Source organism: Gadus macrocephalus, chromosome 13 (assembly GCF_031168955.1).
Source record: "Gadus macrocephalus chromosome 13, ASM3116895v1".
NCBI lineage: Eukaryota > Metazoa > Chordata > Actinopteri > Gadiformes > Gadidae > Gadus > Gadus macrocephalus.
In genome coordinates this window covers 19,636,367-19,656,765 of record NC_082394.1, presented here as the reverse complement: position 1 = coordinate 19,656,765, position 20,399 = coordinate 19,636,367, and the positions used below count along the sequence as shown (strand labels likewise).

The window sequence follows — 20,399 nt, the reverse complement described above, 5'->3', positions numbered from 1 at the left end:
AATGCAAAAATGACAGGATGATAATTTCTAAGCACGTTTGTCAGATAATAATTATTGACAACGTATCAATTCGTTTTTTTCAACCAGGATAAAGGATGATGCGATCTTAATTGTGTGTTGGGCTAGCGTTCTATCTAGGTCGCTCCATAATTAACCTTTGAATGTATTACAATTACAAGTCCTAGCACCAGAGGGGGCTGTTGTTATTTATCCGAAATACATTTTCATCTGGTTTCGTTTGGTAATTGTATCTCTTTTGAGCAGCTTGGGTTAGCTCAGGACGGAAGGCCTGAAGCCCTGTCAGAGGTTTACAGGCCCCCAAAACCAAATCATAGTGGTATCTAGGATTTATTATGATAAAATGCTTGTATAGCTGGATTTTAATCCCTATGATTTCTGTCAATTTGTTTCACATTTGATCAGTACTAGAATCTAAGTCTCACATACAAGATTCAAGATTCACTTTATTGTCATTTAAAAAAACTGTACTTCCATACAGGAAATGAAACGAAATGCCGTTCCTCACTCGTGCATATACAGTGTTTAAAATGAATTGGCAGTATAAATAAATAAGAAAAAAATTATCAGTCTCTCATATAAAACAACAAGCAAACCACAGACATATCAATAAAAACAGAAATCAGCCTGAATAAAGTCCTGGATATTCAGGAGTGCCCTTGGGAGTTTCCTGGCTGTCAGTCTGTAGATAGGAGCTTTGTGTACCACACAGTAAGGGCCACACAACAGACACTATTACCCTTCAATTTATGTTTTTTTTCCCGTTGTGACTGATTGTTTTTATTCCATTAGATTAATACATAATACACATTTACAAACTAATGCTTCCATTTGGGTTCCATTCAAACCGGATTGGGCTGTTGGGTTTTCAGTATGATGGATGTGAGTCATGGTTTTTGCGTGGTTGTATGTTCTCCACAGAACAAACAATATTTGTTTTGTGTGTGTGTGTGTGTGTGTGTGCGTGTGTGTGTGTGTGTCTCTGTGTGTGTCTGTTGGGCATGTGTTTGGCCCAGTTTACTGCAGCCTTGTCGATGAAAAACAACCATTGCATCATGACTTTGAGAATAAAAGTGCTCTGCATAACCCAGTTAAACCTGTATTACGACAAAATGGGAAAGATAGTGGTACAGCTCGCCCTACTTGGACTGATGCTGGCAGTCGTCTACACACTACCAAACAAGGTAGGATTTAATATTATCCTATCTGTCATATAAAATGATCTGATTTGAAATTATATCATACTATATTACATTATGATATATAATATGATCTACAATTGTATCTCATTAAATTGTATTATATGAGGTTATTAAATGATTCGGTATTAGATTATATATTATCTAAGGTATTATATATTATAATATCCAGCGGTTGAAGGAGCACTTTACCTTGCATTAAGTGCTTTTTAAGTCAGTTAAAGTAGTAATACCGCACTGTAGGAATGCTCTGTTAGTAAAAGGAAATTAATGAAAGTACATGAATGAACAAAAGTATGAGCACCGAATATACTTAAGGAACAAAATTAAAAGTACTCATTATGCAGTATGACCCAACATTATTGTTTTATTGGATTTATTATTCACAAAAATTCAATTTATTGATGCATTAATGTGTTAATCACTTTAATGTTGCATCTGGAAAGGTTGGAGCTCATTTATATATAGCAAAATGCTTAATCGAATAGTTATACAAATGAAGTATGATTATATTTTCTATTTCTAATATGAATCTGCAAGTAACTAAGGGTGTCAGGTAAATGTAGAGGGGTAGAAATAATAATATTTGCCTCTGAGATGTAGTACATGAGTAAAATGTAGCAGAAAATAGAAATAATAGCCTTATAATCTGGTGTTTCTCTAGTTCGACTCTATCTCTGACTCTGATTATTCTACCAAATTACAACATTATGAACTATGGCTCTTTGACAAACATCAGCAACTACAGAGTAGCTGCTGGACTTCAAACTTTAAAATCAATACTATCAGTACAACTAATATTATGTTAGATAAGCACAATTTATTGTGCTATTATATTGGTTATGAAGCTCATATAGTTTCCTGAGACCCTATTAGGGTTAGAGGTGGAATAAACCTATTCACAGGTCTTTAAAGTTAAGGGTTAAAAAACACAATTAATTTATATGGAATATTGATTCCATTTGATACCGAAGTCTTTGCATTACTCAATCCTCTTGACAAATGAACAGCACCGTTCTGTCTAAACACTTGTTAAACACTAACCCAGACTGGCTTTGGCTGGACAGGAATTAAGATCCTCATATGGATGAACTGACTGATGAACTGGAAAACCCTCCCAACAGGGCTGATTGGTATTATCACTCTAGTAATTTTTTGGGAGATGCTTTTATCGGGCTTGAAGCCAGACTGATCTACACTGGGAAATAGAAAGTGAACTTGCAAGATCAGTATGGTCTCCCAAGGCAACTGTTTACCACTAACCACAACTATGGCAGTTAAAATAATAATAATGTTAGAACTAATCTAGTGAATCCGGGAATCATCGGATTAAGCATATAAACGTACTGAACACGACAGACCAAACGTCTGTCATGGTCTGTCGTGTTTTGGTGTGTTTCCCTCCTGTGTTGATTACTGTTCCCTCCCCTAATGTGTCTCAGCTGTTCCTCGTTGTGTTTGTTACTTAAGCCCTTGATTTTCCTTTGTTCCTTGTGCTATCATTGTGGTTGTTCATCCTGCGTGTTCCCTGTTCCCTGTTCCCTGTTGTCACCTGAGTTCCCTGGTTCCTTGCCTTAGCCTTTTGGCGGAAATAAAGTGCCGTTTTCCCTAAACCGCTCTGCGTCTGGGTCCTACCTGCCTGCCTGCACCCGCACCCCCGTAACAGAATGATAGCACCAACATTGGACCCAGCGGACGCTCAATTTTGCCGTGAGTTGGAGGATTTATTGATGTTCATAATCAAAGAAATGGATTTCTGGGAGAACATTCCCAGCAAGAAGGAGCAGGAGGCTATCTTGAAACGTCCACGCAGGGCTGTCTCGTCAAGGCCCGAGTTGGAGGACGCCTTGCCCGAGTGGGCAGTTGAGCTGCTCAGCCCACCAGTCTTTTGGCCTGAGAGCTACATGCCTCTGCCACCGGACTTTTGTGACCGGCCTAAGCCTCCACGCTCCTACTCTCAGCCTCTGCCCCCGGTTCCCCGCTCTCAGCCTCTGCCCCTGGTTCCCCGCTCTCAGCCTCTGCCCCCGGTTCCCCGCTACCAGCCTCTGCCCCCCGGCCCCCCGCTACCAGCCTCTGTCCCCGGCCCCTAGCTACCAGCCTCTGCCCCCGGCCCCCCGCTACCAGCCTCTGCCCTTGCGGACAATCAGAGTGGGGGTGGTGAGTTTGGGGTACCACCCGGTTCCTCCTGGCACTCCAGCTTCCGCACTGACTCCAGTCCCCGAGCCCTGTCCGGTTCCTGAGCCCACTCCTCGCCTTCCAGAGGGGGACCGGCCTCTTCGCCTCTCTGAGGAGGTCCGCCCTGCGCTCCTGCCTGTGGAGGTCCGCCCTCTGCTCCTGCCGGAGGTGGCCCGCCCTCCAGACCGTCCAGAGGAGGCACGCCCTCCGCTCCTGCCTGAGGGGGCCCGCCCCCTGCTCCTTCCAAAGGGGGGCCGGCCTCTGCTCCTGCCGGAGGGGGCCCGCCCTCCAGACCGTCCAGGGGAGGCACGCCCTCCGCTCCTGCCTGTTGGGGTCCTCCTCCACTCCTTCCCGAGGGGGGTTCCTCTTCAAGGCCTTCCAGAGGGGTCCCGCCTTCCAAACCTTTTGGAAGGGGCACGCCCTCTTCCTCCAGAGGGGACCAGCCCTCTACCTTGCCTTCCTGAGGGGTCCCGCCTTCCAGAGGGGGTCCGCCCTCTACCTCGCCTACCTCCAGAGGGGACCAGCCCTCTACCTTGTCCTCCAGAGGGGATCCGCCCTCTACCTGGCCTTCCTCTACCTTGCCTTCCTGAGGGGTCCCGCCTTCCACAGGGGGTCCGCCCTCTACCTCGTCTACCTCCAGAGGGGACCAGCCCTCTACCTTGCCTTCCAGAGGGGGTCCGCCCTCTACCTGGCCTTCCTCCAGGGGGAACCCGCCCTCTTCCTGGCCTTCCTCCAGAGGGGACCCGCCCTCTACCTGGCCTTCCTCCAGAGGGGACCCGCCCTCTACCTGGCCTTCCTCCAGAGGGGACCCGCCCTCTACCTGGCCTTCCACCAGAGGGGACCCACCCTCTACCTGCTCTTCCACTAGAGGGGATCCGCCCTCTACCTCTCCTTCCTCCAGAGGGGACCCGCCCTCCACCTCGCCTTCCTCTTGAGGGGACCCGCCCTCTACCTCGCCTTCGCCGGCCTACTGAAGGTTTCCGCCTTCGCCACTGCTGGCCTTCAGAGGGGTTTCCTTGCTGCTGCAGGCCTCCTGAGGGACTGAGCCCTCATCGTCCTTGCCGCCGGCCTCCTGAAGGGTTCCGCCTTCACTCTGCCTCTGCTTGCCCCCCAGGCCGTCCGCCTGAGGCTCCCTGCCATGCCCTGGGGCAGTTTTCTGGCCGCCCGCCTGACGCCCCTCCGCTCTGCCCCAGTCCATTTATTTTTTTGGATTCCCCCCTCCTGGCGCCCCTCCACCCACCCGTTTTGGGTTTGACTTTCTTCGTTTTTTTTTGCTTGTCGTGGGTCGCCTGGGAGTCGACCCTTAAGGGGGGGGTACTGTCATGGTCTGTCGTGTTTTGGTGTGTTTCCCTCCTGTGTTGATTACTGTTCCCTCCCCTAATGTGTCTCAGCTGTTCCTCGTTGTGTTTGTTACTTAAGCCCTTGTTTTTCCTTTGTTCCTTGTGCTATCATTGTGGTTGTTCGTCCTGCGTGTTCCCTGTTCCCTGTTGTCACCTGAGTTCCCTGGTTCCTTGCCTTAGCCTTTTGGCGGAAATAAAGTGCAGTTTTCCCTAAACCGCTCTACGTCTGGGTCCTACCTGCCTGCCTGCACCCGCACCCCCGTAACAGAATCAGTACGTTTACATGTACAGCTTAATCAGATTAAAGCCATAGTTCGACTATGCTCCTCAATCAGACAACTGCAATTGTCCGATTATTCATTGCGGTGAGAAAATCAATTCATTAGCCGAAGCATGTCACGATAGGTGGCGCTGTGCCCATTTCAACTAATAGAGCCACCGGCGGCATTCAAGAAAGATGGGGCCTCTACAAATAGTCAAATTTCCTAACCTTTATGCCTCCTTTCCTTTACCTTTGTGGAAAACGTCATCGGGTCAAGGAGGATTAAAAAGGTGCTTCCTTTCATCATCATCTCATCGTCATCCGCTTATCCGGGGTCGGGTCGCGGGGGGAGCAGCTCAAGCAGGGGGCCCCAGACTTCCCTTTCCCGGGCCACATTGACCAGCTCTGACGGGGGGATCCCGAGGCGTTCCCAGGCCAGTGTTGAGATATAATCTCTCCACCTAGTCCTGGGTCTTCCCCGAGGTCTCCTCCCCACTGGACGTGCCTGAAACACCTCCCAAGGGAGGCGCCCGGTGGTCATCCTTGCCCACTGGGCAGGTCCGTAGTTCTGAGCTGGTCCGTAGTTCCACGTCCGGGGCGAAAACCGCATTGTTCCTCTTCAATCTGAGGTTCGACGATCGGCCGAACCCTCCTTTCCAGCACCTTGGAGTAGACTTTACCAGGGAGGCTGAGAAGTGTGATACCCCGGTAATTGGCACACACTCTCTGGTCCCCCTTTTTGAACAGGGGAACCACCACCCCGGTTTGCCACTCCATTGGCACTGTACCCGACTCCCACGCGATGTTGAATAGGCGTGTCAACCATGACAGCCCCTCAACACCCAGAGCCTTTAGCATTTCTGGCCGGATCTCATCAATCCCTGGGGCTTTGCCACTGCGGAGATGTTTGACTACCTCAGTGACCTCCACCAGGGAAATTGACGACGAAACACCATCAACCTCGAGCTCTGCCTCCAACATAGAGGATGTGTTATTCGGATTCAGGAGTTCCTCAAAGTGTTCCTTCCAACGTCCGACAACCTCCTCAGTTGAGGTCAACAGAGTCCCATCCTTACTGTACACAGCTTGGATGGTTCCCTGTTTCCCCCTCCTGAGGTGCCGGAGAGTCTTCCAGAAACACTTTGGTGCCGACCGAAAGTCCTTCTCCATGGCCTCTCCGAACTTCTCCCACACCCGCTGCTTGGCCTCCGACACGGCAGCAGCTGCAGCCCTTCGAGCCTGTCGGTACCCTGCAACCGAGTCAGGAGACCCCCAGGATATCATATCCCGGAAGGCCTCCTTCTTCAATCGGACGGCTTCCCTGACCACCGGTGTTCACCACGGTGTCCGAGGGTTACCGCCCCTTGAGGAGCCTAAGACCCTGAGGCCACAGCTAGCCACCGCAGCTTCAGCAATGGAGGCTTTGAACACCGCCCACTCCGGCTCAATGCCCCCAACCTCCACAGGAATGCCAGAAAAACTCAGCCGGAGGTGTGAGTTGAAGATACCTAGGACAGGGGCCTCCTCCAGACGTTCCCAATTCACCCGCACTACTCGTTTGGGCTTACCAGGTCTATCCGGAAATTTCCCCCATTCCCTGATCCAACTCACCACCAGATGGTGGTCGGTTGACAGTTCCGCCCCTCTCTTAACCCGAGTGTCCAAAACATGCGGCCTCAGATCACATGACACGATCACGAAATCGATCATCGATCTTCGGCCTAGGGTACTCTGGTACCAGGTACACTTATGAGCACCCTTATGTTCGAACATGGTGTTCGTTATGGATAATCCATGACTAGCACAGAAGTCCAATAACAAACGACCGCTCGGGTTTAGATCAGGGAGGCCGTTCCTCCCCACCACGCCTCTCCAGGTGTCTCCATCGTTGCCCACGTGGGCGTTGAAGTCTCCCAGCAGAACTACGGAGTCCCCTACTGGAGCCCCATACAGGACTCCATTCAGGGTCTCCAAGAAGGCAGAGTATTCTGAACTGCTGTTTGGTGCATACGCACAAACAACAGTCAGAGTTTTCCCCCCTACAACCCTTAGGCGCAGGGAGGCGACCCTCTCGTCTACCGGGGTAAACTCCAACACCGCGGCGCTCAGCCGGGATTTATGAGTATCCCCACACCCGCCCGGCGCTCACGCCCTCGGCAACTCCGGAGAAGAATAGAGTCCAACCCTTATCCAGGAGTACGGTACCAGAGCTGAGACTGTGCGTGGAGGTAAGCCCCACCAGATCTAACTGATAGCGCTCCACCTCCCTCACAAGCTCCGGTTCCTTTCCCCACAGCGAAGTGACGTTCCACGTCCCCAGAGCCAGCTTCTGCCGCCCGGGTCTGGTCCGTCGAGACCCCTGACCTTCGCTGCCACCCATGTGGCTGCGCACCCAACCCCAACGGGTCTTCCCACAGGTGGTGGGCCCATGGGATGAAGAGAGGGGGGGTGCCACGTAGTTTGTTCGGGCTGTGCCCGACCGGGTTCCGTGGCAAACCCGGCCACCAGGCGCTCGCCATCGAGCCCTCCGTCTGGGCCAGGCTCCAGACGGGGGCCCCGGGCTTCCTCCGGGCCGGGTCACATCTCCTCTTTTTACGTTATTCATTGGAGTTTTTGAACCATTCTTAGTCTGGCCCCTCACCTGAGACCACTCTGTCATGAGAGACCCTACCAGGAGCACAAGGCTCCAGACAACACAGCCCTCAGGTTCACAGGGACACGCAAACCTCTCCACCACGATAAGGTGACGGTTCCTTTCAAACATAGGAAAAGACAGCACTGTTTAAAATGTATTCGGGAATATTTTTGGCCACTTGAATCCCAATTCACATGTGGAAAAAAAGAGGCTCAATTTACGTTGATGTTGAAATTAACTGCCCCCTAGCCTGGGTATACCCATGCTGCCTTGCGCACGATTTCAATTGGCGCTGCCAGGCAGCCTGGATTCCATGGATTCCATGGATTCGATTTTCGCCTGAGATAGGGAACCAATCACAGAACGGGGAGGGACGGCAAGACGATGACAGCAACCCACCGAAGCTATCGTAAACTAAGCCTGGTCGTAACTGCTAAGTAGGTCTTAGTTAAGACCTGGTGTTAGAATCGAACTAACACCGGTTGCACCAACGGGACATACGCCTGGTCTTAACTACGCCCGGTCTTACATTTGAAAGTCCTACCTCTCCTTTCTACAGGGGCGGCCATCTTTAAACGTGACAGGTGGATCCATAGACAATAAGCATGTGAGTGACATGCTCTGACAAATACTTACCTTTTTTCAATAGACTGATTTCCATCTTTAAACGTGACAGGTGGATCCATAGACCAGACACTCATCATGGAGACACAGCTGGGTTCAGGGGAGTCTGTCCTGCTGCTCGGGGCTTCAATACGAAACACACGCAACTTTGACTCAGTTTCAGTCATGAAACTAATAGTTTCGTGATAAATCAGTGTTGACCTCTGAGATGGACATAAACTCAGACAGTGAGAGATCCTCTTACCTTTCAGCTTCGCTCTGGGGGCCATGTTCCACAGACATGGTGCTTTTAGAAGTAGGACCCCCCTCCTCCATCTCCTCTTTCAAGGTAGACGGGAGACTTGGACACAAACACAACTACATATCTTGTGGATTCCATTTTAAAACTTCATATGCTCCTCCACAAATGATTTACACAACTCTCTCTCTCTCTCCGACCCAGAGAAAATAACTGAAAGGGCCGGGACACGGATCCGGTCCGGGTTCTGAAGGTTCTAGACAGCTAGGTTAAAGGGGAGCATGCAGATATGTATTCCATCTGGATACTTTCACCGGGGGCGGTGTGTTAGAATGGTTTAGTAGTGCCCATTAAACGGCTCCGGGCAATCGTTAACCACGCCTCAAATACATGAGAATGAATGTGTGGTTCCCAGACCTAATCTCAATGTAGATGAGATGAGGTCTGGCGTTAGCCAGGCTAACTGCCCCCAGTAGTCTTTCTTAAATGTGAAGTTGGCCTTTTATTTTCTTACGGTTAATACTGTGTGCTTAATAACCAGCAATAAATGAATTAATTTAGATTCAAATAATGTTTCTGGAATTGGTATCCATTATTATCATTTGTATTTCCTTCTCTTATCTTCTTCTGCTTTACCACATCTCTCATGCATCTTTGAGTTAAGTAAACTTATTTGTTAAAGCAACATGCTTGGCATGTTACTTTATGAATCCCGTTTCATTGCTCCAAGCAATGAATATTGCCGCCATAAAGGATTATGGGATATCACTATCTCCTTTCCTTTCGTAAAGGTTGCTCAGGAGTAACGTATTCTAAAGGAGGGTTAAGGATGTATCGAGGTCCCTTTCCTAAGAATTTATAGAATTCGAACCACCTTTCCTCAAAATTCCTATGCAAAATAAGGCCCTGGGCCTCTACCACAACAGTGCGAGTATCGTCGCCTTATACTTCCGGCTCACGGCCCCGGGAAAAGATCTCGTTCATGCGCAGAACACAAAATCAGATTCCAGTCAAATTAAATGTATACTATACATGCACGCTTGATGCCACTATCAATCGAATAATCTAGCTGCCTTAATCCGACTATGAGTAACCTGATTCGAGTCGACTTTAGTCCAACTAAGGTGTGTACATGAATCTTAATAATCCAATCATGGTCGGACTAAGCCAATAATTAGATTTTCTTGAGTCATGTAAACGCAATGAATGAGTGCGTTTATATTGGCACATTGCTTTGTTGAATGATTTGTGTTTTCCATACCTGTTCAGGAGGACTGGGACATCTACAAATACCACATCAACTCCACAGTGACCGACGGCTATGCCATCACTATCATCACCAGCCGCGTGGTCAATCGCAGGGATCAGCCAACGGAAATAGAATTCCACGTCAAGATTCCAAAGAACGCCTTCATTAGTCAATTCAAAATGTGACTGGCTATCAAATTCACCTTGAATCGTGTGATTCAAATTTCATTCAGACTTTGTGCAGTTCAAACAATGTTGGTGTTCTCCAGGTCGATCGAGGGTCAGATGTACGACGGAGTGGTAAAGGCCAAGGAAGAGGCTCAGCAGCAGTACAGCGAGGCAATGTCCCGTGGTCAGAGCGCTGGGCTCGTCAGGTAGGTCTACATTGTATATCAGGTGTCTACAGACATTATCGGTCTACATACATTATATAACATCAGGTTAGTGCAAATTGAGGTTTGTCAAAATTAGGTCGGCATTAGGGATCTGGTATGCCAACATTATAAATCAGGAAGATCACCATAATAGATTTGGTAGTTCTACATTATAGATCAGGTAGTCCTGCAGTACATTATATATCAATGTCTACATACATTATAGAACAAGTAGGTCTACGTGATAGATCAGGTAGGTCCACATCATAGATCAGCTCTATTGTTAGTAATGCAGAATATACATGGTAAAAGTTTTTTTTTATTGCATGAAAAAGGATTAACCAATTGCTAGGTATTGCAAGGCTTCCCTTTACAGTGCAGTGTTTCAGCTTTCGTTCACTAAATTCACTAAAATTGTGAATTGTACAAACATCTGCAAGAATGTTCCCAGTATTTAAGAAGGTTTACCATGACACTAGAAGCAGAATGGTACTGTGGAGGTTGTTACCAGGATAGTATTGATCTAATTTCTTACTTAAAGGTTGGGTATGGGATTTGCGAAACGCCAGCAGATTTTGAAAATACACTCAAATGGTCCTACCCCCTCTCCTTCAACGCCAGTGTTAATTTCGTTAACGAAAAATATGACGAAAAATGTTCGTCAACTAACCTTTTTCCGTGACTAAGACGAGACGTTGACAAGCTAAAAATAGATCTTTGATAATAAAAACTATGACGAAATGTCATTTTGTTTTCGTTGACGAGACGAGACAGGACAAAAATGTTAGTGGTGTGCTATTTGGACATTCAAAATGCACGATATTTTCCAATCAGTACACTCCCGTAAGGTTCTTATGCAACTGTTCACTCCTCCAGTAAATAGGACGGACCTTAGCTACGACTTGGCAACGGGAGGTATAGTCCACTCAGCTGTGAGCTAACGTTATGCATTGTACATATTTATGATTCGAAATTCTTCCCAGTTTTTATTCCACAGATACTAGGGTCTATAGCAGGCCTATTCAACTAGCAGCCCGTGGGCCAAATGCGGCCCCTCTTAATTTTTTTCTGGCCCGCAAGAGGTTGCATGCAAAAACAATAACAAATGAAGGAGAAACATAGTTGCATGCAAATCAGGTTTCTGTGTGTAGCCGGTGATACTAGCCATTATCAGTACCCCACAATCAGGAACTGGCATCACTTATTCTGACAATGTTTGGCTCAACCGATACGTGTGAGTCTAGCTTTTCTCATATGAATGCCATCAGAACAAGGGCACTTTCCTCCATGACCTATGAAACTGCATGAGTGTCTCAGGATGAGCCAAACTAGGCAAACAAGGCAGTGCAATCTTTCTCACTGACTCTCTGGCTCAAAATGTCTCATATGTACAGTAGTTCTGTTTTGTGATGATTCAAACAACATTGTTGAATTCTAAATACGTGTCCAAAATATGTGAGAACAAAATCTTTTATAATTATACGATTAAATGTGAAGAAGGTAGGAATGCGTCTGACAAGTTTATTCCATGTAGTTGTACTATATATATTAAGTTAACACTACTTTAAGGTCGATTTATTTGTAGCGAATCATTCACGTAGTTTTACTCTGTTTGGCCCATGAACCCCCAGTGGTTTTCCTTTTCGGACCACTTGTTAAGGAGGTTGAATAGCCCTGGTCTATAGCATATAACCGCGTTTTCTGATTACAGTTTAATGCATTTTTCACAATTTACCAGCTATCGTTTTGAAGGCTGAACAGACAAGAGTACTAAAGTGTGACGTCACGTTTCGATAGCAACAGATTTTCGGTTCTACACAAACTAAATTAACAAGGGGAAATCCTATGCCAAACGAACCTTTTATAGAAAAGGAACAATCTTTTTGCGAATTGATGTGTGAGTTTGCTTTACCAATGATGTAAGTAATATTGAGAATAGATTGTCTTCATATTAAAAAAAAAAACTAAACTAAACTAACGTTTACAAACTTTTCCTTTTAATACCCCAGGGGAATACATGAACGCCTCGACAGAAAGAAACAACACATGGAAGCAATGGAGAACGCCATCTCTCGTTCGGTAGTTTAGAACTAAAAATCCGGTTGCCAGGACAACGTAACGTTTTCACTTTAGTACTCTATTTGAGTGGAACAATTTAGCAGGTGTCCATATATATAGGGTTAGCCTAATTTAACTAGTTTAAAAAGAGAAAACATTTTGACTAAAATTAATGACTAAAAGTTGACTAAAATGTAAGGACTTTTCGTCAACTAAAACTAGACTAAAACTACAAAGGAAAACAATGACTAAAATGTGACTAAATATAATAAGCATTTTCGTCAAAAGACTAAGACTAAGACTAAATCTAAAATAGCTGACAAAATTAACACTGTTCAACTCTGACTCTGACTCCACCCATTCCAAGTACCTGGACGCGCAATCATGCACGAGCGCGAACACAGATGCGCGAGAGCGAGCCAGGCTAGCGTAGGTTTTCGTTAAACAACATGGCAACATTAAAAAAACAACATGGGGATGGTGGCGTCTTGTCTTCCATGGAAATTGTCTTCTACTGCTAGGTCCAAATGTGGATTAACTAGTTCCAGTAGCTACCGCAGGATAACAACAAACAGGAGCTTGCTCTGGGTCACGAGCTCTGGGTCACGAGTACTGCACGAAGGGGTCGCGCGCGGGGCGCGGGGGAGGGGGAGTGCAGTACGACCGTTTGATTGATGTACTTACTGTCCAATGCAACTCGGTGGCTCTGGAAATCATTGGCTGGAGTTTTTCGAGCCCTGCCCGTTCTGATTGACTTGTTTAATTTTCATGTCAGTACTTCTAACTCAGTGGCTGTAAGTGGGTTATGATAAGGATTTCAAGTAATTCTGCAAAAATTGCCAAAAAATGCGAATTCCATACCCAACCTTTAAGTAAAAACAGTTTAATTGTTTCTAAGGAACGTCTAATGAACAATGACTATTTCAGAAAAATAATTAATCGTAATCTTAATTTCTGCATAATTAAACTTGGGCTGTTTCCAACATTATCATTTGATAACTATATTGTAACATGAATTGATGTGTAATAGAGGAGGTGCTTCTAAGAATTGTTTGCCTAATTTCCTAGGAAGTATGCAATTATATCTTAGTTATTACCAACCTAAAACTATTGCAATTACATAGTATTTTGTTGAGTTGATGGATGATAGTGGACGTTTTTCTTTCAGTTGTGGTTTCTCTGTATTTACCTCTGATGTACTGGTCGTAATTGCCCTATAAAATAATATAATTTGCCATATATTTAGCAGGTAAGTACTACTTCAAGGGACTGAAAAGGGAAGGGTTACCAATATGGTTAAATGTATTATCTAACCATGGACAACACAATTTAACAATTTTGGGAGAAACGTTGTCTTGTGATATGACTTTGTCGATATTTCACAAAATGTATATTGTCATTGTTTTCCCACATTTTTCTGCAGAAAACCTTTAGGGGAACCCCCCTTTAAAACAATGATTATCAGGTGTTTGTTTGTTTGTTTGTTTTTTATTTGTGCAAATAAACAAGATTAAAAAAAAAAAAAGGCAAGAAGATTTGCATAGACATACATAGATGCACGGGTGGGACAAAAGAAACCCCGAAGGGCTTATTAAGGATGTCCACCTGACATTAAAATACAATAAGGTAAAGAAAATAAAGTAAAAAAAAAAAAAGACAAACAAAAGTAGAATTATAGAGATAAAACAACTACAAAGTCATTTTACAAAAATGAGAATACATTTGAGTAAAAGTAAGAAAGCAAAGTAAAGATGTTCTCTACTATGTTTCCATAATGAATAATCTTGCCTGCAGTTCTGTTGGGAGATCCCTCGAGGAGTTTACGACCTCTGTCACTGTGGCTGCTCACCAAAAAGTGACCTTCGAGCTCACCCATGAGGAGCTGCTGAAGAGGAGGCTCGGGCAGTATGAGCTCCAGATCTACGCTCGGCCCATGCAGCCGGTCAATGATTTCAAGGTACGCTGTCATGGTTTTTTATACAAATTAGTATTACAGGTTGGAATACGTATTACAAATGCAGCACTGTCAAATTGCTTTTATGTGGCCTTGACATGGACAAGTGTCTGTATCTCTTTGTCTCTGGAAGATTGATGTTAGCATCTATGAACAACCAGACATAGTGTTCTCAGAGGTTAAAGGAGGATTAAACCACCCTAATCTTGCTACCATCGGTGCCGCAGAAAGTCAAAATCAGGTACAAAATAACCTGCACCGAATACAAACACAAAATGAATACCTTATTTCAGATTGCATTACATTGCAGAAGAATACTCTTGACGATCTCAGTCCCCTCATCAGATCTGTGCTGACCTTTCTGTTTCAGTTGGATGTCCATTTCCACCCAACAGTGGAGCAGCAGACCCTTTGCGGGGCCTGTGGAGATGACGGTTTGAACGGAGATTTGGTGATTGTATATGATGTCTTCAGGGATGACACCCTGGGACACCTCAAGGTACAGTCCCAGTGAAGAGAGCACCATTCACCAACTATTATATCTGAAAATCCCATCTAAGAATCCTTCATCCACCTTCTAATGACCACACCTTCTTCACTCCGCCTCCAAGGAATCGGACGGGTTTTTTGTCCATCACTTTGCTCCAACTGGATTGGCCCGCATTTCAAAGAACGTCATCTTCGTCATCGATCAAAGTGGCTCAATGCATGGCAGGAAGATGCGCCAGGTAAGGTTACCGGGATGAGGTACTGCTATTTAGGAATGCTAACATTGGATTTGTCAAAAGAAAAATGGTAAATATCCAGTTTATTATTCCGATAATGACATATTGAGAATGATTAAATGTTGTGTGAACCTGTTAGTTATGGAAAACACAGATGGCTGTCATCCAGTTTCTAAGGACCACATTATGTGCAATCCATAGGCCACACATTGGCAAAAGGTTAAAACATCTCAAACTATTACTTGTGTGTCTGTGTGAGAGTATGATTAAATTCAATAGTTTGAAATAGCTTTAAAGTGAAGGTTTTTGATGGTGTCGTAAGCACCTTGCAGATTTTCACATGACTGCTGTACTTTCCTCCTTTAACCTTTGCTCAGACTCGTGCTGCATTAGTTCATATCCTTGCAGACCTGGCGACGGATGACTATTTTGGTTTGATCACTTTCAACCACGCCGTCCATCCATGGAAGAGGGAACTTGTCCAGGCTAACAAACACAATGTTGGTATTGCAAAAGAGTTTGCACGAACAATCGAAGATAGCGGATGTGAGTGTATTAACATGAAACCTATCTATATGTATATTAGAGCTGTCAAGCGATTAAAATATTTAATCGGGATTAATCGCATTAATGTCATAGTTAACTCACGATTAATCGCAAATTATTTTTCTATGCTAAATATCCCTTGATTTTTTTGTCCCATAATTCTTCTCATTTTAATTCTCTTATCAACATGGTGAAGTGCATCGGCTTGCCTTGTGCAAATGATTTTTTATTGATAACAACATTGGCATATACTGATCAAAACAGGACGATACAAAAAAAGAGCCTATAGTGCAATTAAACGACTGCTTTGACCAAATGTCATTTGAACATAGCAGTCAGGCTACTGCTTCTTTGTTTTGAGCCAAAGAAATTATTATTATTATTTTTTTTTTTTTAAATAAAATAATTGCGTTAATTGCGCGATAATTTTTTTAACGCCGTTAAAATTGGTTTGCGTTAACGCCGTTAATAACGCCTTTAACTGACAGCTCTAATATATATATTTTGTTTTTTTACTTACATCTGTATGTCATTGCGGGCCGCCAGGAATGTTTCTGCGGGCCGCACTTTGAGAACCAATGACTTAGAAGTAACATTAATGAGTTACCCACTGTAAAAAAGAAAAACTTCACTTTTTGTTACCAATAATAAAAATCCCTTTGTGATTTCTTTCCCATTGGTTAAAACAGCGTTCACTACTCACTAATATGGCTGCGTTTGTCACTGAGTATAAGCTAAATTCAATCCAGGAGGGTAAACTGAGCTTGCTGCAAAGGGATATTTCAAATCACATTTTGCAGGATTTTTGCATGCGGCAGAGTATTTACAGTTTTTTTACAAGCTCCTTTCAACATTCCTCTTCCTGCAAAAAACACAGTAATCTTGTTGAAATATTGGGCAGCAGACAGTGCGCTATGTGTCTACACTACTGTATCGTAAATAGCATCGTTCTAGCTGAGCTTCACATGCACATTTCACAGGTACCCTCGAACAGTAGGAAAGAAACAGAAACAGTGGCAATGCATCTGTTATTTTAAAGTAAAAGATGCTTTTCTGAAAATGTAACAAACTAACGGATTGCTTGAATTGCAAAACTAATGCATTCCTTAATCTTAGTTATGTGATTGTCCCTTTGTAGCACAATGCCTCCAACACGATATGTATATGAAGACTATAGAACATGACATATCATCCTATTCTACTGTTAATGGTCACTCTTTTTGTCATTTTAGTGACGGCCATTAATTCCGCCTTGTTGGAAGGTGCAAAAATGCTAAATCAGAACCCCCGAGATGGTTCAGCATCTATTCTTATTCTGCTCACCGATGGAGACCCTACCACCGGTAAGACACAGTTAGACCTAACAACTAGTAAGACCCTACCACTGGTGAGACAAAGTTACGTAGACCTAACAACTAGTAAGACCCTACCACTGGTGAGACACAGTTAGACCTAACAACTAGTAAGACCTTACGAGTAAGACCAAACCATTAGAAAGACAGTACCACTGGTAAGACACAGTTAGACCTAACAACTATTAAGAACTTACGAGTAAGACCAAACCATTAGAAAGACCCTACCACTGGTAAGACACAGTAAGAACCAACAACAAGCAGGACCTTATGAGTAAGACCAAACCCGTGGTACGACCCAACCACTAGTAAGACTTAACCATTAGTAAGAACGAATCACTAGTATAGACCCAACCCCTAGTAAGACTTAACTACTAGCAAGAACTAATCACTAGTATAATACCCAGCCCCTAGTAAGACTTAACCAATATTAAGAACTAATCATTAGGATAAGACCCAGCCCTAAGATTTAACCAATAGTAAGAACTAATCCCAAGTATAAGACCCAGCCCTAAGATTTAACCAATAGTTAGAGCTAATCACTGGTATAAGTCCCAAATGCTAGAAAGAACTGAGCACCAGTAAGAACTAATCACTAGTATAAGACTCAACCACTAGTAAGACCCAACCACTGTTTTTTCATTGCAGGGGAAACAAATCCTGTAAAAATACAGAAGAATGTGATGCGGGCCATCAATAAGAAGTTTCCATTGTACTGTCTTGGTTTTGGTCATGATGTCAATTTTGAATTCCTGGAGAAAATGTCCCTGGAAAACAGCGGAGTAGCGCGACGCATCTACGATGACGCTGATGCCGATCTTCAGCTGAAGGTGAAACAAAAATAACTCATGTCATTATACACTCTACACAATTATTATAATCCAGACCATCTGCATGTAATCATGAAGTTATCATCAGTCAAATACAATTATGAATTATCATCCATCTGAATACAATTATTATCATCAATCTAGATACAATCATGAAGTTATCATCCATCTGAATACAATTATGAAGATATCCTAATTCTAAATACAATAATGAGGTTATCATCCATCTGAATACAATTACTATCATCAATCTAAATACAATTATGAAGTTATCATCAATCTAATGGATAAAAAAACGTTCACAAATGTCTTCCTCCTCAACTCTTGTTTACATGTCCACACCTCTTATAAAGTTCTATTACCTCCACAGGGTTTCTATGCAGAGGTGGCTACTCCTCTGTTAACCAACGTGATGTTGATCTATGAAGGCGGGGCAAATCTCACACAGACTAATTTCAGCCACTATTACAACGGCTCTGAGATTGTTGTCGCTGGCCAGATCACCGACAACAATATTGAAACGTTCTCTCCACGGGTTGTAGCCATCTCGGTAAGAGTGTCAACAGTGTGTGTCATATTTTGCTAGTTTGGTTTACATATAAAATAAACAAGCTGTTTTTTTATTTTACTTATCAAAATGTGTTCCATCTGTCACCCAGGGAAACAAACATGTGGAATTTTCTGAAACAAATTCCAGTACTGTAATGACAGCATCTATGTCAGAGAGCAACACCAGAAGGCTTTGGGCCTACCTGACAGTAAAGCAGCTCCTGGATAAAGAGTATTTATGTCCAGTGTCTCATAGAATCAATTTTCAAACTGAAACATTGAGTGATCTCAAACAGCTTTTAATAAGAACATGTTTGTATAAAGAGATATTTCACGCTGTGTCTAACATTATGAATCCAGGTTACAGCTAGATGGTGAGGAAAAGGAACGGGCCAAACAGGAGGTGCTTGAACTGTCTCTGAAGTACCGATTTGTGACTCCACACACCTCCATGGTGGTGACAAAACCTCCCGGAGAGAACGCACAAGTGCTCCATAAACCCAAGGAAGGAGAAAAGCATCCATCGCCTCAAGGGGGATCTTTTGGATTTGTTCAGTCCTCAGCGCATTACGATGGTAAGCTTTACTTTAACACATGTGCATTGTTTATTGTTTTAAAGGGAAACCTCACCCATTTGCATTAAGCTTTGTATCGTTAGAAACCCAGTCATATTTTTGAATGGTCGTGCCTCCTTCCATAATTTTCCCCTAAACGGGAGAATCCGTATCTACCTCTAACAATTTTTGCTTTAAATGACGCAAAATTTCGTCTTTTAAAGCAGGTAGTGTAAGGGCAGATTCATACCTCCGGATCCGGACGAAACTCGTCCGTCCGTACCAAACGTTGTCTCCGAGACTACCTTTCATACCTCCGTCCAGTTTCAGCGTTGTTATGGATGTTACGCAATACATCCTCTAGAGGGCAGTGACTCTCGTGTCCTAAATTTCCGGCATCGACAATCGCAAACATGGCATCTGTAGAGGAGTTGATTTTGCTTTGTGTCACCCGAAATCGGCAAAAAAAAGGTGCAAAAAGTGTACCTTTTCTGTTTAAAATCCTGGAACGTGTTGTTGCCAAACAACTCATCACCTACCTTCACACCAACGACCTCTTTGAACTCTTCCAATCCGGTTTCCGCTCCAAACATAGTACAGAAACTGCCCTCCTCAAAGTGACCAATGACCTTCTGCTATCCTCTGACACTGGCTCCCTCAATATCCTCATCCTCCTTGACCTCAGTGCTGCCTTTGACACGATCAATCACTCCATTCTCCTCTCCCGTCTCCAATCCACCCTTGGCATCACTGGCACCGCCCTCTCCTGGCTCGGATCCTATCTCTCCGACAGACATCAATTCATCGTCATCAACAACTGTGCTTCAACCACTACTCCTCATCCACGGTGTCCCCCAGGGTTCTGTGCTTGGTCCACTCCTCTTCATTCTGTACATGCTTCCTCTTGGTCAGATCCTCCGTCACCATGGACTCCGGTTCCACTGTTACGCCGATGACACACAGCTTTACCTCCCCTCCAAAACCATCAGTCCTTCCACCCTCTCAACCCTCTCCAACTGTTTGACTGACATCAAGACCTGGATGCAAAACAGCTTTCTCAAACTCAACTCCAACAAATCCGAAATTCTCATCATTGGTCCTGACACCCTCACTCACTCCACTCAGAACTTCACCCAAAGTCCTCAGAAAAATTCAATAAGTCCAGAACTCAGCTGCACGTCTCCTCACTGGTACCTGCTCCAGAGAACACATCACACCTGTCCTCCGTGAACTCCATTGGCTTCCACTTAAACACTGAATCAACTTCAAAATCTTACTCATCACCTACAAGGCCCTCAACAGCCTAGTCCCCCCCTACCTTGCCGACCTCCTCCATCACCACGCCCCCTCCCGATTCCTCAGGTCCATCTCTGCCAACCTGCTACAAGTTCCACGGACTGAGTGCGGGACTTGGGGTGATCGGGCCTTCTCAGTTGCTGCCCCCACCCTTTGGAATTCACTCCCCTCCCACATCAAAGTCTCTCCAACCCTCTCTTCTTTTAAATCTGCACTCAAAACATACCTCTTTACACTAGCCTTCCCCACCTAACTCCCACCTTATTCTTCATGTTTAACCTCTGTTTTTCTTTTTTTTCCTAGTCTGTCTTGCATAGTTTTGATAGGGCAATATGTAAAGCGTCTTAGTGTACCATATTAAGCGCTATATACATTTAATTTATTATTATTATTATTATTAGGCCTAAGTGTGGCATGTGACA

General features: G+C 44.5%; 3 protein-coding genes across 3 annotated transcripts in view; all 3 read left to right on the top strand.

Annotated features, from left to right (window-relative positions):
- Nucleotides 1–20,399, top strand: part of LOC132470388 (uncharacterized) — a 75,838-nt gene that overhangs the window by 32,305 nt on the left and 23,134 nt on the right. The window lies entirely within an intron of this gene.
- The window catches only part of LOC132470391 (uncharacterized), a 70,753-nt gene that overhangs the window by 45,434 nt on the left and 4,920 nt on the right, over nucleotides 1–20,399 (top strand). The gene's annotated exons all lie outside the window — the stretch shown is intronic.
- LOC132470386 (inter-alpha-trypsin inhibitor heavy chain H3-like) lies at nucleotides 1,055–18,785 on the top strand. Its single transcript, XM_060068966.1, has 13 exons — nucleotides 1,055–1,202; nucleotides 9,761–9,921; nucleotides 10,009–10,113; nucleotides 13,966–14,128; nucleotides 14,259–14,366; nucleotides 14,496–14,624; nucleotides 14,737–14,853; nucleotides 15,228–15,396; nucleotides 16,629–16,739; nucleotides 17,397–17,578; nucleotides 17,949–18,128; nucleotides 18,238–18,359; nucleotides 18,488–18,785. Exons 1-13 carry the CDS (start codon nucleotides 1,074–1,076, stop codon nucleotides 18,768–18,770), a joined length of 1,959 nt encoding a protein of 652 aa, XP_059924949.1. The 5' UTR covers nucleotides 1,055–1,073; the 3' UTR covers nucleotides 18,771–18,785.

Bases quoted from the DNA above. Each gene is read 5' to 3' on its own strand.
- LOC132470386 (XM_060068966.1), top strand. From the start codon at position 1,074: ATGACTTTGAGAATAAAAGTGCTCTGCATAACCCAGTTAAACCTGTAT. The intron at 16,740-17,396 runs GTAAGACACAGT...TTTTCATTGCAG, and splicing joins CGATGGAGACCCTACCACCG to GGGAAACAAATCCTGTAAAA. The intron at 18,360-18,487 runs GTATTTATGTCC...TTATGAATCCAG, and splicing joins AAGCAGCTCCTGGATAAAGA to GTTACAGCTAGATGGTGAGG.